Source organism: Larus michahellis, chromosome 13, assembly GCF_964199755.1.
Source record: "Larus michahellis chromosome 13, bLarMic1.1, whole genome shotgun sequence".
Taxonomy (NCBI): Eukaryota; Metazoa; Chordata; class Aves; order Charadriiformes; family Laridae; genus Larus; species Larus michahellis.
This window is the reverse complement of record NC_133908.1, coordinates 5471548-5491968: the sequence shown is the minus strand read 5'-3', so window position 1 is coordinate 5491968 and position 20421 is coordinate 5471548. Positions and strand designations below refer to the sequence as shown.

The following is a 20421-nucleotide window of genomic DNA, read 5'->3' as shown; positions in this document are numbered from 1 at the left end:
GGCGGGGCCACAGTAACGGGCGGCCGGGCCCGGCGCGCGGCGCGAGCGGGGCCGGATGCGGAAGTGATGATGTGAGCGGGGAGGGGGCGGGCGGCGCGGGCAGGAGCGGGGCTGGCGGCCGCCGCCGCCGCTGCTGAGGTAACGGGAGCGGAGCGGGGTCGAGTCTCCGGTGCGGGCCCGACTATTCCGTACCGGTTGGGGATGGGCAGCGGCGCCCTGGAGCGAGCTGCTGCCGGGGTGAGAATGGGATAGCCCGGCCCAGGGGCGGCGCGACGGGGCCGAGCCGGTACCGGGGGAGGCAGCGGCGGTTGCATAATTACCGAGAGCGGTGGCCTCCTCGGCCGTAGCGGGTCTCGGTCTGGCTGGGGGTCTGTGCCTGGGACGCAGGAGACGGGCGCACAGGGGTTTAACTCCGCCGGCAGCGCCGGTGCTGGATCGGTGGAGCTCCTCTCCCGCTCCGATACCGGGGGCCGGGGCCCAGCGCCTTAGGGCCGCGGCTGAGGAGGGTCCCGAGGCCGGGGCCCGGGCTCCGCAGGGAAGCGGTGCAGGCACAGCGGGTCGAGGGCCTGCGAGGTACAGAGTTATGGATGATGTCTTAGGTAAAGCGTCCCTTCCAGGCAGAAAACATGACGAAAAGTTGAGGGGTTTTCTCCTAGAGATTGTAAACTGAAAAAAACAGCAGGAAAACCAGTGATGTTTTAGTGAAGCAGCAGGATGTCGAATAGAAGCCCCGGCAGCTGGCTTTATGGTCTCTTCAGGTTTTGCAGCAGACGAGGGTGTATCTGCAGGGGGACGTTAAACGTGGCAGTGAGGCCTGGGAATGGCAGTTTGTCCCTACTCTCTTCTCTTGTTAACAAAGCCTTTGCTTAGATATGCGAATGTTTCCCAGCTCCTTTCTTAAGAAGTTATTTGGAAGTATCTTTCTTAAGCATATATGCTTGAATCTTGAAGAATGAAGCTTTTCTTTTAATCTAGACATCACTCCGACATACGTTGATTTATCATTGCTTTTATTTTTAGGGTAAACTGTGAAAAGCCTGGGACAACAGATCCTCAGCTGCCCCGATGCTGTCGTCTGGGGTGGAACCTCTCCTCCGTTCCTCTGAGGCGGCTGTGCTGGAGGAGCCGTACCTGCTGGGCAGCAGCTCTGCCGGACGTATGGCTGCAGCAGAGCCCAGCGGGGAATTTGATGCAAAACCTGAGAGGCCAAGGCCTGCACTCACGCACAGCGATGGGCTGTCAGCCCAGCTTCCGGGCACTGCAGGAGCAGAAAACTTCTGCCAGGAGACAGAGGTTTTGGGTGATGTGCTCACGGTGACTTCTCATGGGCCAGCAGAATCCCCTCTTGAAGAATTAGTAGAGGCTGGAGGCCTTGAAGAGCATGAAAAAAAAAAGAAAAAGAGAAACTTTAGGAAACTAGACTGTTGTAGTGATGGATACCAGGAAGAAGAGAAAGAGGCAGAAGATGCTGAGGAGCATCATGCTGAATGCTGCGCTTTAGCTCCGGGGGAAAGTTCGTCAAAACAGGTAAGCAAATACAAAAATTCATCCTTAGGTGATATTTTGGGATAGGGTTAGACTGACTAGGTAGACAACTTTGTCCTTCTGGTTTCCTGTTTCTTATTCATGTCTTCTGGCATGTGTGTCGTTATTGGGATTATCATGGGTTCAGTGACAAATTAGATTATACTGCAGTAGACCAACAGTATTTTAAAATACCAAGCTTTTCACTTTCTTGAATACTGTTGGAATGGTGTGAGATGGATATGATACAGAGCAAACCCCAAAACTGACTGGTGACTAAAAAAAAGAAAAACAACTTAAAAATCTCCTCGCCCAGTATCTCTGTTTTGTGGGTGCAGCACGTTCTGCTGGTACCATCATCCCCAGTCAAGGTACAAACCACTAAATAACAGTCATTTCAGCCTGGTATAATAGTATTATAACACTACAGGGGCTCCGCTTCAGTATTTCAGTCTTAATCTAAAAACAAAGATTCTACATTTTTATGATTATTGTTTGTAGTTAGCGAGGAAATCACTATTAGTCTCCTCTTTCAAAACAAGAGACTCATGTGGTCATGGCTTTTTTTTTCCTCCCCTCTAGCAAATACTGATGATAAAAATGTTATTTCTAAGCAAAAGCTTGCTGAGAAATGTGCCAAGTAATACTCTATTAAAAAATGAAGAGTCACAAACTCTCTATTTAAAAATTGAGATGTTTAGTGACTTTCTTGAATGGTTTTCTTTAGTTTGCAAATAGTTTTCACACACAACAAAAAAACATAGGGGAGAAAAACAGTATTGTGACCGAAACACATGCTAGCCAGGGAATATCTGGGTAATGTACGTAGGTGCCTGTTTTATATTAATTACTGGATGTTGCATAATAAATACTTTGTGGTTTTACCTATGGATTTTTATATTTGTTTGATTTACTTGAATGTTTGTGAAAATAAAATTCACTAAATTTTCCATAGTCCTTCATCTATCCAACATGAATTTTCAGATATTTCAAAATGCGGGTAGTTTGGTTGTGCGGGTTTGGTTTGGCTTAGGGTTTTTTTGCGAGCAGACCTGGGTCCTCGGCTCCAGGGTTTGTGTTTTAGAGCCAAGGGAAAGAGTGGTAAAAGGCAGGTTCTAATAAAGATGAGAAAAAGCATGTATCTTACCAGAGGTATACACTAATGGTTTGGGCATGTGAGGTAAACTTGGAGACTGGATTACTTTTCTAATTCAAATTTGCAACAATTCGGATTTTAAGCCACTTATATTTTAGCTGCTTGCGTGGCAAGACCTCATTGCTGCTAAAGACAAACCTTTTCTGGATGCCTCATTGTTTGCTGGTGAGATGATAGCGATTGCTAGGAACAGAAAGGAATGACAAGTGCTTGTGTGAGCCACATGCGGTGCAAGGCTGCCTCTGCAAGGGCTGGTATGTTCTGAGGTTTCTTGGTGGTTTTTGTATTCAGAACTAAGGCAGCTGAGCAGGTGCAGTCCCTGAAACATGCTAAACCTTTCAGAAAATCGATCCATCTCCACTGATACTTTGGTCTTATTTCAGGAGGACCCTCGCTTAAACCAGCTTGAGATGAAGTCTTTGAGACCCTATGGCACTGAAATAGCAGGATCCCTGAAAAGCACAGGTGCATATTTCAGTTGTACATCCCTATCAGGCTCCTGCTTCTCTTTTTGTTGATTTAAAACTGATGAACAATTGTAGGATAGCTCATTTATTTTGCTTTACAGTAGAAACTGTTACCCTGCATAGCTAGAACAATATGAAAACTTAATCCTCTGCTTTTTCCTGACAGCATGTGTACTTTCCTGGAGACCTTTTATGTAAAAGACGTTTTTTAGTTATTTAATTCAAATACTTATTTACCCCAAAGCAGAAGGTGTTGTTAATAGCAGATACTTTGCATTTCCGTATGTTTCAAAGATGGATTATATGAGAGCAGTAATAGCAAAGATGTGAAAAAGTACGACTCATTCATTTTCTAATGTTTTAAAAAATAAAAGTGCAGAATCCAAAGGAAGAGGACAAAAACCTAATTTTTAATTTCATTATGATCTGTAAGCTTCTAGCTCCAAATACTTTGGTCACTTTGCCTAGTAATTATTTTCTTTCTCCCTCCATGCTCTCACAACCAAAACTTGTACTTAGTTGAAGAATGTCATCTAGTCTTGGTCCTTAGTAGAAAATATGAAAAAGATCTGCAGAATTCTGTGCAAATGTGTTCCCTCTGAAGTTTTGAATATGAAGATATTCTAACAGTAACTGCATTTTTTTTGAATTAGCAGCTTCTTCATGAGTTTACAAAAAGTTTTATTAATAACCATTGCTTGGACAGAATGAGATATGTGTTGTCTTCGTATGGGTGACTTACTAATAAAAATGCCTTTAAGGAGGAAGAAATAGAAATGGCTGCTCAATGCACAGCCATATTTCTAGGGTAGAGCAGATAAAGTACCCAGCTATGTTGAACTTTGATGTTACAAATAAGCATTATGGTGTTGGCCGTGACTTTGTATGTATTGAGTTATAGGGCCTGCATTGCACTCAGCTCGGTATTAGAGGAATCTGAAAAATACAGGGTTTTGGATGCCTGCTGCTCGTGGGGAATGTCTGTATTGAAAAGGATTGCATTTGTTACATTAGGTTTGTGGTGGGCTAGTTAGTTTGTTTTTTCTTCTAAAGGCTTGTAGTAGAATTGCTAGCATCAATTCTCACTTCTAAAAACATTTTGGTTACCAAAACTGTACACAATATTGTGTAAGATACTAAAAGAAACTTCATAAACTGAATGCCTTCTAAATTTAGTATATGATTCTGATTTGCTTTATTTTTTCTTATGCAGAAGAAAACCAAGCAAATGTTCAGGTGACAGCTGAAACTCTGCCAAAGCCCACTGAAGAAGTACAAGGTATGAAGGCTGATGGGACTAGGATATTTAGTAAAGCAGGATACAGGAGTGACAGAGTGAGTAAAGGTCTTCCACCTGAGAGCAAAGAATGCCCAGACATAGACACAGTCATGGCCAGAGCTGGCGTTTCAGAAACCAGCACGTTAAATTTTTTAGAGCCTTTAAAAGTCATGGACATTGAATCAGCCACAGAGCATCCACAAGAAACAAACGAATATACTGGGTTGAAAGCCCATACTGCCATGCCATTGAGAACAGGGGGTAATATTGTATCTATTTCGGAGACTAGAGAAGAACAGTTACCCAGACAAAATCCTGTTAATGAATTCAGTACATCACTTGCTAATTGCCAGTCTTATCAGCAGGATGAAGAAAACAATGCTCATGACTTCTGTACTGGTCCTGTACCTAAACATAACGAACCTCATAGGTTGTCATCAGTAGAAAGCTGTAGAATGCTCTCCACAAAAAGTTCTGAAGTTTTATGTTCGGTTCTGAAAAGCATCTGTTACCTGGACTTTAGAAATATGCCACTAGAAAACAATAGTACTGCAGTCCATGGATTTCTCAATGAAACCCCAAAAAAGTATCTTCCCAAAAACACTGAAAGTCAGACTCGCTGTGATCATGGAACTGGGTTTGTAGAAAATCAAACCTCCAAATCTGTACCAGTAGAGCAGGTCTCAGTGGTAAGGAGCAAAGAATTATCCAGTGCTGAAATTGATCATAGGGAAGGAAGTGCTAGTATAGGTAAATCATACAGCTCTGAATTTGAAGAGGCTGCTGAAGTCCAGAGAAAAATTGCCGTGGGAAATAACGTTGAAGTTGGTAGCTGGCCTGAAGCTCAAGAGGGTGCTAATTCTGAGCATTGTCATTCTTCAGTTTTTAGTTCTGTTGCTTCATCTCCTGAGGAGTTCTCAAAAGAAAAATTAAAAATGGTCCCGTCAGAAGGTGATAAGTTGAAAAAGGACCAGTGGCACTTCTCTGTCAGTGATCTGTGCAAGGATGACATAAAAGAAAATAGTCTGTTGATGGAAATGAGCAACAGCTGTCTGGATCTTAGTACCGAGCTAGAAAAAGATTCACCTGAAGCACAACTGCTTGGAAAGGAATCTGAGAGCAATACAACATCAGAAGAGTTGGCTGGCAGTTTAGTTGAAGCTACAGAAGCTAACAGTAATGCTGGTTTGTCCAGTGGCAAAGAAAGTAGTTTGATTTGTACACTAAACGTACCTCTACCTCCTGTTGCACAAAAATCAAGAGAACCTCATCATAATGAGTGTCCTTCTTGTACTGCTAATGAAGTTTCAAGCAGGGACAAGGCTTGGGATAATCTATCTGGAAAAGAATCAATTGGTGCTTCTGGAACAACAGAGGAACAAGTCACTGAAATCATGCTTCATAAAGACAAATTCAAGTCTTCAATAAGTTCCAGGACTTTTGATAACCCTAATATGACAAGCAAAATTTCCCAAAAGAATATGAAGTCTTCAGCAGGAAATACAGAGAGTGTGGTCACTGGTTTAGAGAATGAACATAGTGACACATGGAATTGTAATAATCAGACTACAAAAGACGAGTGTACAGCTGCCAGTGCTTCCTGTATTTTATCAGGGAGTCCATGTGTAGATGATGTTCTCCCAAACAGTCATTCTTTTAATGTTGAGGTTGATAAGAAGATTGAAGAAAACGATAATTTAGAAGGAGAAGCTTCAGCTGGAGATAATAGTAAAAAGGCAAACATCTTTCCAGAAGCACACTTCCCTTTGGCATGTGGATATCTTCCTTCTGCAGGTGCCTGGGGCAATAGAGGTGTGAATCTGCATGGGATAAGTGACATTTCCGCAGCAAAAAACATGTTTTGCTCAGCTTATACTGCAGAGAAGTCTACTGCTACCTTGGTAAGAGATGAGATTTCAAATAAGAATATGGAGATTGTGAAACAATTTGATCTTTGTAAAGTAACAGATGGCAGTGAAATTGTTTGTGACAGTGATGAGGCAAAAGAACAAAAGGGCATGTGTGCTCTCCAGGCAGATGAATTTGATAAAATGAGAACTGTGGATTCTCCAAAGGCTCCTGAAGGCAATTGGAGAAATAAGAGTAGTGAACAGCTATTAATGAAGAAAGAAACCTGCGTTCGTAACTTTGGATTTTGCAACTCTCCATTAGGTCCAAACAAGAGAGAACTAGGCACATATGAGAAGGAAGAAGTGCCATCACTCCCAGCTAATCCCTCTGAGTATAGTGCTTCAGGCTGCAATACATGTCCGTTACTCAACAACATGAATATTCAAACACGACATGCTAGCCAAAGAGAAAAGACCCTTCGTTCAATGGAAAATCAGTGTCTTGCATGTCAGAGTGAGTTTGATGGCCCAGTTACAGGCAGCAAGCAACATTTAGAAAATGTAAACAAGCAACCAAACACTGGCTTACAAAGTGTGGCTACTTCTGTGGAAGAAACCAAAATATCGATTAGCTCTAGTCAAAGTGAGGAGGTACTGATAAAAACAGATGATGACCTGCCTCTCTTAGTTCATAAATATGCAAGAGACGACCATTTTCAAGGAGCTCTAAAAGAGAATGTAGTGGACTTGGACTTTTTAAATGGTGAAAGAAATGAAGACTGTTCAGGATACTTGAGCTTCATCGGTGATCTAATAGAGGAGAAAACAATCACACAATTGAAACACAGGAACAGATGTGAAAGAGAAGATAAAGGAACTCTTGAAGAAAGCTTTTCTGATAGCAAATCACATTGCTCACAGCATGCTTGCTTTATCAAATGTGCAAAAGAGAAAGCAGAGCTATTATTTGCAGGGAACAGAATGCAGCAATCTTTGCCAAAGATGAAGTTGTTGGAGGAGGACCAGGAAAATACAGTTAGTACCCGATTTTTGCCCTTCTCATCAGTCCATGGGAGTCTGTCATACAAGCCAGAAAATATGAGTGTGCTTTCAGAGACAGAAACCAAAAAAAGTCTGAGAGTAAAATCTATCTTAAATAACTCTTGCCCACAGTTAACATTTGGTAACATTTCTGGTAAAGAAACTGATGCTCAAAAGTGTATAGGTACATCCTGTTTTGGAAAGTTTGACATCCAAGAATCTTTTAGTGAGACTCAGGCAGATTCAGAAAGACCATCAGCTCTGGAGTTGGGAATCTCTCTGCCTGAGAAAGAAGAGATGCGTATGTCATCTGAGAATACACAGATAGATAATTGTGATTCGTTTTCAGCCAAAGTTTTTAGCAAAGATTCTTCAGTGACAAAACTTCCGTTAACAATGTCTGATAGAAGAAAAGGCAGCAATATTGAGGTTCCATCTTCAGAGAATGAAACAAAAACTAGCTTTCTGAAAGGTGCAAAAAGCTCAAGAGTTTGTGCACGCAGCAAAGAAAGTCTGAGAGAGGAGGGGGATAGCATGCTAACTGTAAAAGACACGGTTGTGACCTCACCAAAAAGTGCTCACTGTGGAGAGAAGTGTAAGAATACATCTATAGAAGAGAAGATGGGAACAGAAGTAGCCCCTAGAAAAAAGTTGCCCATAAATTCTTTTCTTCCTGGAGAAGATTGTCTATGGGCCTTGTTAGAAGACTCAAAAGAGTCTGGTAGCAAAATAGCTCCTCTCAGCACTGAGAATTTTGAAAAGGTTTTGGAAGAAATCCCAAGATCTAACCTAAATAATCTTTCAAAAGAAAGGAAAAACGCTACAGAACTCCCAAACTCAGCAAGTACCATTCTACTTTCAGAAACTGTGCGTGATTGTCAAACTGAAGATGCGTCTGATGCAGAAACTTCACCAAAATTGCAGTATAATACAACACCCACATTTTATCCATGTATGAGTATACTATCAAACAGTTGCAAAGAATCATCCCCAAACTGTGTGGTTTGCAGTGGAGTATGTGTGCCTTACAAATTAAATGCACAAAGCAAAGATAACGTAAAGGAGGTTACAGAAGGCCAGGACACTATACCAACTCATTCAGTTTGCAAGGAAAAGGAGGCTTTAAGTTCAGAGAGACTTGATCCAATAGAGAAATGTCAGGTAATTAAACGAAAGAAGTGTGAGAAGATGGAAGTACATCTGTCGGACAAGGCACACGAAGAACAGAAGTCAGAATATCAAGAGAAAGTAAAAATCACACTGCAACCGAGTATGTCGCGCAGTTCTGAACTCTTACGCAGCTCTTCAAATGAGTTGGTGACATCAAGAAATATGAAGTTTGATGGTCCTTCAGAGGAGATTTTTGCTGTCAGAAGCAGTGAAAATAAACTATGTAGCACTTTAGAAGAAGTCAAAAGGCCAAAGATTACCACAGATATTATTAGTTTGCAGTTTTTAAAGACTCAGGATTCAGAAATGAAAAACCTGAACCTTAATTTAGGGAATGATGGAATCCCCGGTGCCTTTGGAACTACAAATAAACTAAGAGGACCTCTTCCATTAAAAAGACAGCCTGGAAGGACGTGCAAAAAAGTTCCCACATCGTATCAGCTAAAAACCATAAGAAAAAGCAAGAAAATTAAAAGTTCACCTTTTTCTGAGATTCCCCCAGAGATCTTCCCTAAGCAGGAAAACACACTTCTCAAATCTTTGTACTTTCCATGTAAACCACCGACAATGGAAACAGAAACAGCAGTGCGATTTGTGCGCATGCCAAGGCAGAGGGCCAAGAGGTGCAGTTTGTTGAACAGCTTGAAATTTAGAAAATGTACCAAAGAACCAGCATTGTTGAACAAGCTGTCTGCAACGGCCAGCAAACTCCTGGTGCCTGCCAAAAGCATCCATAACTTAGAACCTCGGCCATATTCTTCTGAAATTCTTCCGGTGGCCGAGAGGTACAGCCAACGTAGATCTAAAAATCTATTGGAAGCCTTTTCTTGCATTAACAGGAACTTACACTCACGCTGGGCTGACAGTTGGTGCACCAAGATGTTCAGCTTTCAGCCTTTGGCACTTTATCCTGTAGAATCTACCAAAATACTTTTTTCAGACTTGAGCCACAAGCCTCCAACCTCTTTCTTGGATACCCCGGTTTTCCCAATTTCTTTTCACATAAAATTGGACTCCAGTCCTGTGACAGACCTCACAGAGTTTACGTCCCAGCACTCTGTACATCACGGACCAGTTTTGGGAGAAATGCCAGCACCTCCTTCAGAGTGGACTTTCTCTTTTCTCCTGTCGCAGAGCCGTTCAGATACAACAGTTTTCAAGGAAGATTCCAGTCTAGATAACGAGCTGCGTTCCTCTCTGTCTGTAAGAACCCCAAGGTCTGTTGCCCTTCATCCTGACCGTGGAAGAAATGCCGTACCTGAAGGAAGAGGACGTTGCTCCATGCTTGGCCTTCACACAGTGTTAGCACTTTCCTCCCCTGGATGTTACAGGATTTGGACAAGAAGAAGAAACTTAACCAGTCATATTCCTACCATCCAGAGACTATTTATATCACAATTCGCACAGGGTTTGAAAGGGGCAAGGTGCCCAACTTCTATATCAGATGACCTCGTCTCTTCGTTGCCATACTCATTGGGCAGGGTACTATCCATATGGAGTCAGCATGGTCCTTCTGCCCGTCCCTCCGAAATCACTCCTCTCCATTCCAGTCACTGCAAGTGGCAGCCAAGTGTGGGCATCGAGAACAGGTAAAACCCATCAACTTATTTCTGAGATTAAATATGTATAGGGTATGTACTTGCTCCTTTTTGGGAGGGAGAGGGTAATTGCAGCTTGCATTGGAGGGTCAGTTTCCCCTGTTCCAAATCTACACATTCTGCTCCGAAAATGGCTCAACGTGGAAGATTCTTTCCTACGGAACAGTCTGTTAGCTGAATTTAAATATATATGCCTTCACTTCTTTAATACTATCCTGTTTTGGCAGAATGGCTAACTCTATTTTCTTCTCCCTTGCAAAATATACACACCATGCATCAGAATATATAATGCAGAAAGGTGAGCTACTTCATTAGGTCTATTCAGAGTGACTGCAGAACAACTGGATTTCTGAGGTAGGAGAGTTTTTTTCAGAGGTCTGAGCCGCAAGTGCCACTTGGAACCACCGTAAAACGTGCAATATCAGATTAGGAAGATTCCTAAGGGGTGGGGGGTGGCATTCACTTAAATTTTTAACTGTATTCCATGACTGGTGTATGCTAATTGAAACCTCTTTATGTATCCTGTGCCTTTTGATAGTATGTGCCCGACATGTTGTTGGCACAAGCAAGTATAGCTCCAGTTCAGGCTGGTAATGATTTTTTGTGTGTGTGTCATTCTCATAATGAGTGGAAAGAGGACTGAAATCTACTCTGCATATTTAATTAAACTTGGCTATAGGGATTTGAGATTTTTTTAGTAAGAAACAGAGTAAGAGAAGAGGTTCCTAACTGTGTTACAGGATTTTTGCATGCTCTTGAGCAAAGATTTTCTCCTTTATGCCTCAGTTACATGGGGCAGCTCAATCCCTGATTTTATTATCTTGAGATTCCTGGACAGAGTATAGACTCATGAGCACTGTAGAAAAGAAGATTTGATTAATTCTTTAGTTTAACATGTCAGTCTCTAGAGAACTATTACATTTGGCTTATCTTAAGTTATAGCTTGAAATATGTATAGCCAAAAATCTTGCCACATAACTAATGCTGTGTTTTGCTTTGTATAAATGGGTAACATATCTAAAAGTTTAAGTATATCATTTGTTACTATAAATTCTAATGTCTACAAAAGGTGTGAGTGAGCTTATGAAAGTACTACTTCATTCTGGGAGTTGTCTGCACTAAAATAATGAAGTTGAATAATGGCATAGAGACAGCTTTGCAGCACATTCTATTGGACCTGCGTTCTTTTTCATTCCGTAGGAGTCAATATGTCAGGCTGAATTTTCTAGTGTACAAATCAGTACTCTGGAAGTAATCATACCAGTAAACTACAGTTTGAGCACTAAACTTAAAAAATAGGACATTGTTGCCATTCTCCTAAAAAAATAAACACCTTTTTAAAACTTAGTTCTGTGTATGAGGTGAATTTATTACTTTGTATTGTTGAGGCATGTTATCCTTGGACTGGGGGATCGGAGCTGACTTATGCTCTCGAGTTTTAATATATAAATTCATATATAAATCTGCAGACTCCTACACAGCTTGTTACAGCATATCCAGTTAGCTGAAGTGTAAGAGGATTTAATTCCTTGACGTAAAGGATAATTTGAAAACCAAATGTTTTGCTATGAATGATCTTTATCCCAAAGGGAGAGAAGCCAAATCAAACCTTATCACTTCAAGTGAAAAATAACCCAAAGTTAAAATAGTCTAAAACTCAGTTTGTTTTTTCTCTCAAATATCTTACAAATATCTGTATAAGGTAGTCTTAATTCTTCTGCCCCACTCGGATTTTCTTTAAAGTGATTGTAGCATGCAATATTTGCAGAAGTTTAAAGTGCAGCAAATAAATTCTATTCCTAAAACAGTTAAGCAAAAATTAATATTAAAGGTTTGGCTATAAAACAACTTAAAGAACAAAACCTAACATTTTAAATATTTAACACCGTTTAAGATTTTATTTTGCTGAAGACTGATAGCCTGTTCTCATCAGCTATTTTTAAAGGTATTAACAGTGACAAAAGGATAATTTAGTAAATCTTTCTTAAATTTCCATGTACTCAAAAAAAAAAAAGAATACAAGAAGTACGTTTGGTGCAGTATAAAAGCATTTTCAGCTCCCAGTATGACAAAAATCTTTGTCTGTTTAAAGTAAGATAGTTAAAAAACAGAAAAATGAAAAATTGGCCTCAAGTTCTCTGCAGGCCATTTTCTTCTAAAGGGATTTGTCCTCTTTAAATCATTTCGTTCATTGTTAGTGTTTTTAATAACCAGGAAAATAAGGAACTAGAGTAGGTCTCCTGTCTAAAAATCTTCTTCTGTCACTTCCACTGCCACCAATAAAGCACTCTTTGAGTGAAATCTTTTTTCTAATTAATTCTCATTTGGATTCAAAATTTCTAAAGTGTTTATTGTCTCTCCCTTTAATTTATTATTATTATTATTATTACTACATAAAACAGTAAGGTCTGCCTCTAGCACAGAGAACTCTGATGCACTATCGGTGCGGGTTCCTGTAGAGTTGGGATAGTGAGTGGAATATTGAGGGAAACGAAATATTATAGTTGTGACATTAAATGACAAACACAAGAAATGTGTCTTTCTGACCTCCTTATATTTGGACTTATCTGTGCTGCCAGAATGGTTGGTTTTCATTCATTTTGTAGTATTCCAGTCTGGCTGTAAATTTGTTGCTTTAGAACAGTGAAGTACATTTAGCTGTTAGTTTGGGAGAACAGCAAATAGAAGATTTGCAGTTTAATGTAATAAAAGCCGTCCCAACTGATTTTTTTTTTTCCTGCTATTAATAGTGTGGGCACAAAAATAAAGCTTAATATTAAAGGACATAGAGCTGCTGTGCTGACTTTTGTGCCATAGAATTATGGTAATTACCAGCCCTTATGGAAAGGCCTTTGGTTATTCCAATCGATTAAGAATATTCAAGTAAGATTGTGGGAGTTAGAGACAACAGGGAGTTAATTTTATGCAAATCTTTCCTTTCAGTTGTTACTGTTGCCACTATACACTTTTTGATTTAGTAGCCAAATCCTTCAAGGTTTTTGGTTGCTTTAATTTTAAAACCTGGGGGTTTTGCATGAGGAATATAGACTTTCATAGAAATAACTACAACTTTCAGACTAATACTCTCTCCCTCTCTTTCTGTACTTTTATTTCCTTTTCTCATCTCTACCATTTTTAAGGGAAGGTAGGACTATTTCCCGAACAAGCTGACAGTGAAATTTAGTAGACTAAATGGGAGATGTGGCTTGTTCATGTATCATTTTAGTTTTTCATTTTCATTCCTGATATTAGCATTTTTTGTCTTACAGTCCAGTTTATAGTAATAATTTTTCCCTCATGTTTTTTATAATGTTGACCTAATTTCTGTCTGTCTTTTTTTTTTTTTTTCCTTCTTTTGAACCAGCTATGCCGTGTTACCGCACTTACCTGTACAGAGCATGGAAGCGCTGCAGACTGCAGGTCATGAGATATGGTGAGTCTCTTGGATTTTGACATTTATTCCGAGTAGTGGGATCACAAGCTTTCTCAGAAAGGCATTGCTTATGTCATTTTGGCTTTCAGCTTTTGGCAGTTCACTTGAAGAATAGCTTTCTGATTAAAATGTTAGTGAAGTAAACTGGCTGGATCATGTAATGGAGAAGTCTGGAGGGGCATTAATGCAAACACCATGTAGAATATAAACAGAACAACTCTGTTACTTTCAACTATGTCATGCCACTTATTATCAAAAGAATATGTGAAACTATAGAAGTTTGTTTCCTTACTTGGATATATGTTCTTTCTGTCTGAGCAACTGCATGTCAGGTGCTGAAATTTCCTTCTATTCTTTTCAGTGTTGGGATGGCAGATATAAAAGCCATCTTTTAAATTAATCTGTAAACAAAAAGTAATAAATTAATAGTGGTGCCAAAGACATTTGCTGGCAAAAAAGGAGGATTAATCACTTTCTATCAGAGCTGTAACCTGTTTAACTATTTGAAAAGGAAAAGAATGGGTTTAAATTTCATGTTGAAATACACTGGCAGTTTAGTTTGTTCCAGTATCAATGTGGGCTGCAGCAGGTTTTGGCTGTATTTGTGTACCAGAGAGTGTTCACTTACTTGGGCAATTTCTGTGAACTGCATTGCTTTTTGTGCCCATATTGCAATTTAGGAACATCACCTGAGACTATGGACCATGTTGCAGCATAAATTGGGTACTAATCTACATATGTTCCCTTCTTCCTCTGTTACAGCCTGGAAACGTCATTTCCTCTTCCGTTACCAAAGTCTTGTGCACTTCCAGAATCATTGCTATCTCCTCCCAGGCTTTCAGCATCGGAGCTCCATGTCCATGCTCTTGATGAAGCTGATGCTTCCGTTCCAGCCTGTCTTAGATCCCAAGATGACACAGAACTGAAAAAAGTGAGTTCATTTTAGGTTTTAGATATCTCAGATTCTTGGTTCCCCAAAACTTGAAGCTGCTGCTGGTGAATATTATCTAGGAACTATTGAAGATGAGGAGAGAAGACAGGCTGTTAGTCCTAGTCTGTGCTGCTGCTTTCTTTTGTGCAAGCAGAAAGAAGGTGGCAAAACAAAGAGGAATGTTTATTCTATAGATAATGTATACTCAACATAAAAGGGAATTCTGTTGACTAGCGTGATCATTATTTCTTTCCTTTTAACTTTTTTTTTCTTTTTCTTTTTTCTTTCTTAAGATTGAGCCAGAAAAGAGGCCAAAGAAAGTCTCACAGATCCGAATCAGGAAAACCGTTCCTAGGCCGGACCCTAACCTTACTCCAATGGGGCTTCCCAAACCAAAAAGGTGAGCAGTATTTTTAAAATGGACTCATACTAGCTTCTGTTGCTTACATTTCCTGCAAAATCATTTCAATAAATGCTTCTACCAGTTGAGTGATGTCTGATGTTTGCTTCCTTCATAAGAAAAGATTGACACAGCTGTATCAACTGTATAAAAGACTGAAGAAAGAAATTGGTCTTCAAGCATAACTTTTTTCAAGTGGGGAAGGGTAAATAAAGGACTATTGGGCATGAACTACTGAATGGGGTTTAGGCAAAACATGAAAAACTAAGCTGCAATGGAATGATTTTCTAAAGAAGTTGTTCACGTTGATAAACATACATTGAAAATAAGTCATTCTACAAGGCAGTGAGATGAAGTGATCCATTAGGAAGTTCTGTTGATGCAAATTATGTTGGAATATGGTGGTATATGATCTTAGGGAAACATTAGTTCAGTGTAAATGTGGGTAATCACAGTGCCAGATATTGATAAAGATTTTCCAATCAGTCATCTGGTATTTTGCTCACTTCTGTCTTAAACAGAAGTGCCAGCTTTGACAAAGGAATGCATTTCTTCAGAGATCAGCTTGCTAATTAAGTATCAATAACTGACTTTTAAAATCAGTCTCAAGAGATGAAATGTTAATGTGCTAAACTGTAAGTCTTTTCTTGGCTTTCACAAAAAAGTGACCTGCGAAGGGATTTCCCTTTCTTCTTTTGAGCATTATTATTTCAAAACATCATGGAATGCTAGAAGGGACATTGGCGTCTGCAGAAACGGCAAGTCTTAACCCAGAGCTTGCAAAAAAAAAAAAAAAAAAAAAAACAAAAAAACAACACCCTGTATGAAATTAGGTACTTAACGACCTCATTTTTCATGCCTCCCGCTCCCCAGTTAGAATCTAAGTCTACGTTTTAAGTTAAAGCATAATTAGTTAGTATTTAGGCATAGAACACAAACCCTACTTGTTTCTTGTAAATCTGCTTGTTGTGAAGAGAGGTAGTTTCCAAAATCTTCTTTCCTGATTGATTTGTTCATTACTTTTTCAGACTTAAGAAGAAAGAATTTAGTTTAGAAGAAATTTACACAAACAAGAACTATAAGTCTCCTCCTCCAGCCAGGTTGGTTCTGCTTCCTAATGAGAAAACTAAGAAAAGTGTAAATTACTTAAGCAGAGAGAGTGAGAAGATTAAGGTGTCTGAAAGCTGAGAGGGAGATAATTCTTTAAAATTGCTCTAGTTTAAAGTGGTAGAGGAAGTTAATGCAAAAATAGCATGTTTTACTATTTGGATGGAAAGTAGTGAAATAGAACATGAACTAAGAATTTGCAGTTGTTTAAGTATGGATTGGTATATTTTTTTTAATCTACTAATTCATTCCAGCCTCCATCCAAATACAGTACTTACTTTTTCAAAATTCAAAGGCAACTAAATATTCTCTAAAATACTAAGAATAACTGCCTGTCATCAAGTATAGCATGATTATCAAGACTGCTACATTTTTTTAGTGTTCAAATCTATTTATTCTATAAAATCCAGCTTCTATAATTGTACTTTTGAACTGAAATACAGAAAGAAAGAGACGCAACCCAAATGTCTATGCGCCAATAACAAATTATTTAGCTACAACTGATGTGCAGTTGTAAGAGGTGTAAGCTGTAGATAAGTATACATTACAAGAGGTGTGGAGGGACTGTAAAAATGTAAAAGTTAAAAGTGTGTTTACTTGGGTTATGAAATCCACCAGTCTCCCTGACCTTAACTGCTGCTTTGAGTATTCATGAGTTCTGTCCTTTACTTTTACCAGGAGCTTGGAAACAATCTTTGAAGAACCTAAGGAGAAAAATGGACGCTTGATCTCCGTCAGCCAGCAGAAGAGAAAGCGGATTCTGGAGTTTCAGGACTTTACTCTTCCCCGGAAAAGGAAGACACGAGGCAAAATCAAAGCAGTGGGTAGTTTCACCCGAGCAAAAAAAGCTGCATTGCAGAGCGCAGAGTTAGATGCTCTTCTGATTCAGAAGCTAATGGACCTTGAAGCTTTTTTTGCAACGGAGGCTGAGCAGGAGCAGGCCTCTAGCATCTGAGGGAGCCATTCAGCTGAAGATGGTCCAATCAGCTCCTTTAGTATTTTAGTCCCGTTGGGAGAAATCTACTGACTTCTTCTTACATTACTCTACCACTCTCTTCTAATATCCGATGATCGGTTTTTGGCTGTGGCCCTCTTTAAGGTGCTATTTTATTTTATTTTAAAATGCTATTGGAGGGATTCTTTTAGGTCCCTGTTTGAGTGTAACATAGCCACGTACAATTTACCATTCCTTCCCCAACATCTGGCAATTACTGATAATGTTTAATTATGTTTAAACACCTTTTGGGGGTAGAGTAGGAGTATAAAGGAGGAAGTAGTGCACCTTCAGTGATGGTAGAACTCTGTACTCCAGATCATTTGCACATTTGAGTCTGCTGCTGTTACTGTAATGGCTATTTTGAACAACCGGACAGAAGAGATATGGTCTTTGATAAAGGTGAATTCTAGCAAACACATTTGTGATATACCACTAACTTTTTAATAATTAAAAGTAGCTGTCTGGGTTTGCTTTCAATTGTTTCTTTCTTCTGTTTACTTAGAAGGTTCCTTCTGAGTTTCTGTGCCCTCCCTGGCTTTAGGCACCAGAAGTCCCACATAACTAGACTTTAAATAACTTGCACTTTGTATATGTTTCTTTATTTGCTGCAGGAGGACACATTTTAACATGACTGAGCTCAAAAAAGGTAATATTTTAAGAAAAAAAATGTGCCCAGTACTAATTTTCCCAAATAGTAGAGGTTTTAACCTACTTGGCTGATGTCAGCCTCTTCTCCAGAGGAAAAGGTAATTAGCCCATGAGGATGTTAAGCTGCAGGATACATAAGTAGAGGTTTTTAGTTAACTGAGCTGAGCTGCTGTATGCAGCAAAAATCACACTAGCAAAATCTTTGAGACTCATTTTTAAGTTATTTTAATTCTAGTATAAATATCAACTTGATTTTAACTTTCCATCTGGAGGGTTTTTTTACCATTTTAGATTTACAATTCATGTAGCTCATAATTAGATATTCTCTGTACAGCACTGTTGTTCATAATAGCCAGTGTTGTACAAAGAGCTTCCTAGCATGTGGAAATCTTTTTTTTTCTTTTCATTTTGTAAGGTTATTTGTAATTATCTGATGCAGCACTGGGCAATTTCTCAGCTGTACCTTTTGTGGGAAGAGACCTCCCTTCCGGGATAACTTTGTTAAACTTACTTGAAGCATAATTCAAAATGAATTCTAGCTGCTGTTCAGGTAATTTCTGTCCTTTAGTGCCTATAGAAATTATTCAGGCAAAGCTGTCATTGCTGGGATGCTCAAAGTTGATTAGTCTGTTCTTTATTTCACTTGTCACTTGAAACTTGCACTTTCTTATTTACCTACCCAAATAAGAGTTTCTAAATGAGCAAATATCTACTGGACTTTATTAAAGTCCCAATAAATGCGGGACTCAAAATACCACCATTATCTTCTGTTGCTCTGCCATTTCTGTTACTGACTGAACAGAAAACTGAAAATTAACAAGCAATCTCTTGAATTCCAGAGCTTTGAAAATAGAGAAATGGAAGAGGATTATTACACTGTGTGTGTTTGAGTCTTGAAAGAAATGTAATCTGGGCTTGTTCTGCTCCCAGTTTACATGCCAGGATTCCTAGTAGTTTATATTCTTGTTTTGGAGTCTAATTATCTTTAATCAGGAAGACTGAAGAGAGGAGTAGTGGTGTTTGGGTTTTGAGGGTAAAATAACAAGGCAGGCAAACTTTGAACATATTGACACACTATTTCGGCAGCAAGGTCTGGTTAACCTGTTTGGGCTGCTAGAGAACATTTTAATTTATCCTCTTTATTTTTATAAAAAGAAATCCCTAAAAAATAAAGGTCGACTGCCATTTAAAAATGTTTGAAAGTTTATAGTGGTTTAATAGCCCAATTATTGACTGGTTGGAAGCTGTAGCAAGAGTGAGAGATATATTTTTATGGGTTTATGCTATAGAATGGGATTGTATCACAGCATTCATTTACCTTCTATTAATACAGAGGCTTCCAGTGCTGTGACAGAATTCCTGGGGCTTTTAAGGAAACAAGGATGGGAGGTGAGGAGGGGGTGAGGAAACTTGGGTCCAGGCAAAGTTCAGACCTCTAATGTGCTTCAAAATGTGGAATGTGTTGTGGTTTTCCTTTGGGTTGTGGGGGTTTTTTGGTTCAGGGGATTTTTTTTGTTTGCTTCCCTGCTCTGTCTTGTTTCTGATTGCTTTGAAATGACATTTCTTAGCTTTCCTTTTAACAGCTACAGAAGAGATAGCAGAGCAAAGAAAACACTCCATTCTCTTTTGTTTACAATAATTGGAAGAGTTACAACAGGATGATGCAGTTACCTAGCTTGTCCCAGACCTTAGTTTGTGGAAACCCAAATATACAGCGTTATTCTGTTTTGGTTTAGTATTTGTATGACAGAGATGTAGGTTAATTGAGATAAAGCATCTCTTCCCCCTCCTCCAGCATACAGGTGTCGGTCATGCTTGTGCCCTTTCTCATTTTTCCTTTCCCACCTCTGTTCCTGTTTAGCACACGCATGGAACAGCCTTGTTCCTTGTGGCTGCTGCTTGTACACTAGGAGCGGTGACGGTGCAAAAGCTAATTTGCCACTCTGAGCTGCTTCTGTCCCAGATAACTGAAAGAAAAAAGTATAGAGGATGCATCTTTTGGGGTCCTACACTACATACTTCCCTAGTGGAAGGGTATGTACACTTGCCCTTTCGTAAAGTGAAACCCCCTCCAGTGAGGATATTTTTGTATCATCACAGAAAGACATTGTACCTATTGCTCACAGAATGATGACTAGAGCAGCTTGAGAAGAATTGCAAAGCTTTTGCCATGTACCATGTCTTAGTAGTAAGTCTTGGAGAGCCAGGCAGCTCTTTGCTAAATTTGCTAGTTATGGCAGGTAGAAAGATCCCTTTAAATAAATAAATAAATAAATAAATCATTTTCATCATGCTATGACTGGAGCAGCTAAGGCTAACTTAATGTATGTTACAGCATTTGCCTGGCCGGCCTTGTGGCTGCATACATTTGAGTTCTTATGCTTGCTGGATATGATTTTCTGCAAGCAGTTCTCATTTATTATATTTGATTTGAGGTGGGCCTTTGGTATACTATGTTCCAGGTGCTCTTCTAGAATATGAATGGTAACTGTGGATTAAAGGTCTATATGATGCTATCAAGTTAACAAAAAGCTCAATGAGAATTTGTACACTTGTGCCATTAGCCTTCATCATGCTCTTGGCATTTTGTTTCTGTTTAATATTGTGTGAATCTAAAATTTTACCGTTTCTTTTGTGTGTGTTTTTAATTTATGGAAATAAATTTTTCTGAGACCCTTTCAGGTTTGGTTTGTTGGGTTTTTTTTAGGGCCTTTTTTAGGCTTGTATCAGTAAATATGCATCATCTATCTGTCTTGCCTACATGAGGGGAAGAGGTCAAATCTCCAAAGAGATTAACACTGTTGAGTAACTGGGTGGGCT

General features: G+C 39.4%; 1 protein-coding gene across 4 annotated transcripts; it reads left to right on the top strand.

Annotated features, from left to right (window-relative positions):
- The first annotated feature begins 54 nt into the window (after positions 1-54).
- PRR14L (proline rich 14 like) lies at positions 55-20279 on the top strand. 4 transcript variants are annotated; one of them, XM_074606682.1, is made up of 10 exons: positions 55-138; positions 1021-1527; positions 3064-3145; positions 4361-4426; positions 5309-10076; positions 13450-13518; positions 14281-14449; positions 14743-14849; positions 15878-15949; positions 16635-20279. In XM_074606682.1, exons 2-10 carry the CDS (start codon positions 1066-1068, stop codon positions 16909-16911), a joined length of 6072 nt encoding a protein of 2023 aa, XP_074462783.1. In that variant the 5' UTR covers positions 55-138; positions 1021-1065; the 3' UTR covers positions 16912-20279. The 4 variants fall into 4 exon arrangements, with proteins under 4 accessions (XP_074462783.1, XP_074462779.1, XP_074462781.1 ...); XM_074606678.1 differs by having other exon boundaries at positions 4361-10076; XM_074606679.1 differs by having other exon boundaries at positions 58-237; positions 4361-10076.
- Positions 20280-20421: the final 142 nt, after the last annotated feature.

What these genes read in the sequence shown, in the direction of transcription:
- PRR14L (XM_074606678.1), top strand. Translation starts at nt 1,066, where the DNA reads ATGCTGTCGTCTGGGGTGGAACCTCTCCTCCGTTCCTCTGAGGCGGCT. An exon ending in AGTGTGGGCATCGAGAACAG is followed by an intron (nt 10,077 to 13,449) that starts GTAAAACCCATC and finishes CTTTTGAACCAG; the next exon opens with CTATGCCGTGTTACCGCACT. An exon ending in GGGCTTCCCAAACCAAAAAG is followed by an intron (nt 14,850 to 15,877) that starts GTGAGCAGTATT and finishes TTACTTTTTCAG; the next exon opens with ACTTAAGAAGAAAGAATTTA.